General features: G+C 37.2%; 1 protein-coding gene and 1 long non-coding RNA gene across 2 annotated transcripts; one reads left to right on the forward strand and one right to left on the reverse strand.

The window, feature by feature from the left end:
* Nucleotides 1-1730: 1730 nt before the first annotated feature.
* Nucleotides 1731-2225, reverse strand: LOC117591073. The gene is made up of 2 exons (XR_004574349.1): nucleotides 2050-2225; nucleotides 1731-1999 (listed from the first exon to the last, which is right to left on the reverse strand). It is a non-coding gene; the product is annotated as an uncharacterized LOC117591073 (long non-coding RNA).
* Nucleotides 2226-4019: 1794 nt separating this feature from the next.
* On the forward strand, nucleotides 4020-5084 carry LOC117591066. Its single transcript, XM_034284167.1, has one exon. It carries the CDS (start codon nucleotides 4048-4050, stop codon nucleotides 5008-5010), a length of 963 nt encoding a protein of 320 aa, XP_034140058.1. The 5' UTR covers nucleotides 4020-4047; the 3' UTR covers nucleotides 5011-5084.
* The last annotated feature ends 1015 nt before the right edge of the window (nucleotides 5085-6099 follow it).

The following is a 6099-nucleotide window of genomic DNA, read 5'->3' on the forward strand; positions in this document are numbered from 1 at the left end:
AACTTTTATACCCGCTACTCAGTCAAAGTACCTGTACCATATTGTATTTTTTTCGAATTTTACATTTGACATTTTACATTTTTTCTACACCTGTCTTCTACATCTACATCTACAGCTCGCCACCCTCCCCTAGAGCCACACACTGCAAATCCACGGCCGTGGCAGAGACGCGGCAAGTCAGAGGCCGCACACTGCAGAAGCAGAGTGTGAATGAGAGAATGTGAAAAAAACAACAAAAGCTGCCACTGTAGGTTTAGCCACCGCAAATTAATTTCTCCATTGTGGCTATAATAATGATCCACTCGGATCCCAATTTGGTGATCTGATAGATATGGTCATTCCCTACGGAATGGCGTTTTAGTTTTAGTTTTCTTCTATCTTCAAAATTGTAGGTTTGGGAGTCTATTGATGCTGATCAAGAATATATATACTTTATGGGGTCGGAAACGTTTCCTTCTGTGAGTCACATACAACCGTTATTCGCACAAATACAATATACCCTATTACTCTTCGAGTACCAGGTATAAAAAGGGCTCGATATGGGATTGGAGTAGGAGGAAATGTTGTCAAAATATCAATGGAAAGCATTTGTTTTAAAATTCAAGTGATTTATGAACGAGTATTGCCGCAGCATGACTCGTGAAATGTCTGAAGGAGCCGTTGGTAGATATTTTGAGATATGTTGCAGTTGAATAAGTCTGTATAACTATTTTATCCATTAAAGATACTAAGATTTAGGGTTAGATCACCCAAGATTATGTACGAGAGGGTTTTAAACACTTAAAAAATACCAGAGCATATTTAAAAAAAATACCAGTAAGTTTCTATCTACCTATCCTCTGATATTCTATAATCCTAACACGTGAACACACTATTTCAAAGCAATTTCCATTTATCCACCTTCAAAATCCATACCGACCGATCGACCAAGCGAGACAGCGACCGGCAATGCCAATGCTCTGGGTCATAAATTTCTACACCAAAATTGATTTCCTGATATCATCTATATAATAATAAAATATTTAAAAACAACACTGAAATCCGTTCTGGGGGTTCGACCATTAATAATTGCGAATGCAATTGTCAAAAATTGTTCGCATGCGTTTTGCGGAAATTTGTGGACAATCCAGTGCACATTGTCTTCCTACTAATATTGACTTCCGTTTCCGCCGCAAAAAGTGCGGACCCCACAGTGTGTTTCCGATTCTGCTCTTCTTTCGAAACCTTTTTTTACACAGCCAAAAATTGTCATCGTGTGTTGCCCTATTACAACCGTGAGAGAAAAACAAAATCTATTTTCCAATGAAATGCCCCTCAGTAGATACAGAAAAAATGCACAGAAATATTTACAAATCAGAAAAATAAATCAATAAATTCGGGTATGAGGCGATGATATTTGACATTTATTAATTAAAAATGTGTGAAAATTTATATTAATTTTATTCAACAACAAAAGAGGAAGCTAATTTCAATTTATTTTATTTGTCATCTGTATGTTTTATGATCCACCCGAAAGCTCCGAGGGATCGAGAAAAAAGAATTGAAATTCTAAAAACATAAATGCCATAAATATTGAAAGATGTGGATGGACGATGGCAGGGAGGAATTCAATGCAATTGCTAGATAAGCACGCAAATAAATACCGATGTGGGATGCTGCACAATGTGCGAAATTGAAAAATATACGAGTATTCATTGAGGTATTTTTTCTTCTATAATTGTTCTTCTTAGATTTTAAATTTAAATTTAATATTTTTGTTCTTAAGCGCATTTGAAAATCTCTTTTTAAACAGAAAAGCCACATAAAATACCAGCATAATATACTCCAGCAGGATAGCGCTAACGTACAACATATAAGCAAGGGTATGCATCGAATCGAATGTGTCATGTAGAACACTTTGACATCCTTTGGTTACTAGACGCGGATTATAGCATGATTGGGGCAGCCTGAGCAGGTAATGCATATACCAACGTGGTCCATCAAGGCCACAACAGTGAAGCTACAGTGAAAAATTAGCAGTAGATCTCACAAGTAATGCCATTTTTTCACCTTTAATTCAAGGTGTGTCCAGTAGGTGTCATTTGTATTGATATATTTCACCCATTTCTCAGCCAGATCTTCCATTTCAACCTTGAACCAGAGTTTTCTCAGTCGACCTTTAAATGTGTAGTGTGTCCAATACATGGCCAACGCTGATAGCGGTATATACTGCTCGCCATTAAGAGCGGAAAACAACCTTTAATCTCATTCCAACCTACCCAAAAAGCAATCCAATCAGACGTAAAATCTAACAGCCAAAAACTAGCTAAAAATAGTATAATGATAATCACATTGAGGCTCGCTATGTCCAAATAAAAATCGATTGCAGTTGTGGCATAGTTCTGTATGTAGATTATCCCATCCAATCGGAGGATCCGCGGAACAGATATACGAAATGTCATTGCCAGAAGCAACTGAAAAGTTGAAACTCCTCTAAGGCTTTGTTTTGTGATTATATTTCCATGAAAAACTCACCGCAAAGTATCCTATGAGTACATTCATAACCGACCTGAAATACATTCTTGGAATTGATTTATTTTCAAAATATTTTAAAGAATGACAGAAAAGTTAAAGAAAGCTCAAAAATTATAGACAAACTACTGGGAGGTGAATTTGATTAAATTTTTGTTATATTTAACGAGTTCCAAAGCGAATCCTTCGAAGAATTCAAAGATTCATGACCGAGGTGCGCTGTTGCATGGCTCGTTGGCTCTTTAATGAGCGTTGAAAAACTTTCTCAAGCTTTTATGTTATTTAGTATTAAGTTTATACCCATTAAAAAATGTATAAGTCTACTAAATCATTCGTTGACAATCGTTGGCCTTTTCCCGAACCATCGATGATTTGTTCTCTCATTTGTATCGAGTCTACCGATATTCTATTTATACATTACATAATGTGTATTTGTCTTCAATTGTTCATACAAATATCAGGCCTGGCCTCGTGTTTTTGTTTTTGTTTTGCCATTCCTATGTCTCTTTTTTTGTATGTGTGCAAATTTTCATTGTTGATTTATGGGATTTGCTAGATTTTGACAGTCGTTGTTGCAACACACGAAATACAGTTGGGTGTTGCAGCAGCCGGTGCAGGAGCAGGATGATATGTATTTGTATAAACAGGATTTTATAATCGGCTTTCTATATTAATTTTAATTTTATTTTCGGCATTTTATTATAATTACTCCTAATATATGTAAATGGCAGAGTCGCTAGCAGAATTTTGGTTTCGTATTGTTTGCCACTGGCACTGCCGCTGCTGCTGCTGCTGCACTTGATGTCCCATGGTCCATGGGAGTCCCTCAAACTTGTTTAGGGGGGGAGATAAAAGGGAAATATATATCTTTTGTGGTTTTTAATGTTTTAAGTTGTCGTTGTAAATTACATGCGCTGTTTGTTGTTTCACAATCGCATGCTCTTTGTTCCCGTTTCCATGCATTGGGGTTATATTTTGCCAAAATATTTATAATATTTTAATGCTAATTTTTCGTACAAATCCACAAATGCAGTTAACACCCACCCCTTCCTTTTTGTATCTGTTTGTGATATTTAAATTTGAATGTCACATTTGATCATAAATTTAGCGATTAACAAATAATATCTACCACCCTAAAATCCCACTGAAAAAGCTAAGCTCTATTGAAAGGTATTTCTAAAGTTATATTTAATTGCTTTAGATAGAGCCCCTATAATTATGGTTGCTATTTTTAATAGACCAAGCTATATTATGTTTTATATTCTCATAATCTTTTGGATCAGCTTTGGTCATAAATTTCGAGCTTTCGACTTTGGCAATAATAAATAAATTAAAAAACAAAAATTAAATTATAAAAAAAAAATCCTTCTAAGCAGTGATCACAGTGATTTGTTTTTGCATTCTTTTTTACATGATTTGTGGCCAAAACTATTTTGCTAGTATGTTTATTTTACATTTACATTTTATTGAATCAAAGTAGACTTTTTCCCTCACTCAACCAGTCAATATTCCCCTTGCCTTCTCTATTTCAAAACCATGTCTGACCGTATAAATTATTTTGCCCAATCAATTGATTCCGAATCCCTCAAATCAGAGAATCCCGATCCAGATAGTCTTATCAAAATTACCCATGATATGGTCTTTAACCTAAAGAGCGATGGGGATGTGGAAAGCGGAGCTCAATCCCACGAAATGGATGAAGATTCGTTCCAGGAGACCTCCAGATGGACCAAACGCTCGACGGTAATCGAAAAACAAAAGCTACAGAAGGAGGAGCAAGAAAAGTTGGGACACTCTCCGCATTTGATGATAATCTTTGCAGATGGAGACATGAATAGTGCCTTGCATTTTCTAATCGAATCGATGAAGCATCCATTGGAATCGAGTTCCGTGGCCACGGCCTTTGTGGAGCAGAGTATTCGTGCGGATATCTTGGAGCGTATTCGACCAGAGTTGCATCCCCTAAAGAAACAGGCAAACACTAAAGTTCGTCCTAGTTATTTGAACACGCTGAAGGTGATCAATGAGATACAGGTAGAGGTCGTCTCCAAAATGGATTTCACTGCTCCCTCGAGGGCTTCCCCCATTTTGATTACCGACTGTGCGGCCGATGAGCACGGCGTGTATTCCGATGGCGTCATAATGATGCATACCTTTAAAAAGAGCATGGAAATAATAAATATATGCGACAGGGATACCAAACCATTTGGCGCTGTTTCTATATGGAACGAGGGCATGGATCTATGCTTCGATATTGTGGTTGCCATCAATTCCTCCCATTTCTTTATCAATTGCACAAATGTGGACTTGTCGCCGATTGACAAGTACTTCAAGGCCGAAGATAACTTTACCTTGATTGAGAAGGGTTTCCACTACGAAGCCATTAGTATCTATGGAAAAACAAAGACGATTGTCTTTCCTTTGGTCTATCATATAGCACCTAAATCAGAGGCTAATATCGAAGAGGAACCGTCCTCCAACTCCTTTTTGGAGAGCTAAAAAGCTTCCTCATTCTAAATCGGTTTTTGCTTGCCCAAAATATGCATTGCAATAAAAATTTCGAGTTATTTTGAGTTTTATTTTTATGTTAATGGAATATCATCGGCACCTGTCATCGGTAATAATCATATTTCTCGAGTTTCAATTTGTTTTTGGGTCAGCTTAATGAATCCGTACAGCGTGTTGTATAAAAACCTGTTGCACTCAACAACAAAAATCCAATGGAATGCATGACTAATGCTGCAGCACGCGATAAATGTTGATAGGTTTGATGATGCCTGCTTTTGGGCAGTGCTGCACCTTAATGCTATAGGGTATTGTTTATGAGATGTATGGTACTGAAAAAAGAAATGAATTAGACTTTTATAAACTGTTTCTGTACTTTGGACAACAACCTTGTGTGTGGAACTGTTCTATTTTGACTTTTTTTACCCTTTCGCAGTTTAAAAAGGATTTAGATTACTCATTTGAGTATGACTGTAGAGATACTACAGAAAACTTTTAGCTACAATCCAATATTTTAAAGCCTTCGTTTTATCCTTTCATAATATGTGAAAACAATTAGCTGATCATCAAATCTTCGTAAAATATGTACATTTAAAGTTCATCAATCCTGACACCCCCCTTCAACTCCAGAGATACGCAGGACAATGCAAGATGCATGAAGGAATTATTTATGATCGCACAACCTTTAAGAGTCACCACCGTGAGTCGGACGCGATTTGTGGTGCTGTCTGGACCATAAAACCATCACTTTATGGCCAAATGAGTGTGAGTGACGCTGTCGTCTCATTGCCGGCTGGCGGCTGGCAATTAAGGTCCGAAACAGAATCCAAAAATAAAAAAGGCTCATCAATGTGATTATCAGTTTCAGCTGGAATTTATGTCGCAGCAATCTCGCTGCAAATGTCATCCAAATATGGGGGCTGCTGAAATCAGGTGCAGTCAGCAGCAGTCAGTCCTGTTCTCTAATTGCAAATGCCAAACCATTCTCTCGGGCTTCGGATCTCTGGCTGTGTGGAAATTCATTATAAAATGCGGTTTGAATTATTTGTCACAAAAAGCCTGTTCCTGTGTCCAGGGACGGAG

This window comes from Drosophila guanche, unplaced genomic scaffold (genome assembly GCF_900245975.1).
Source record: "Drosophila guanche unplaced genomic scaffold, DGUA_6, whole genome shotgun sequence".
Classification (NCBI taxonomy): domain Eukaryota; kingdom Metazoa; phylum Arthropoda; class Insecta; order Diptera; family Drosophilidae; genus Drosophila; species Drosophila guanche.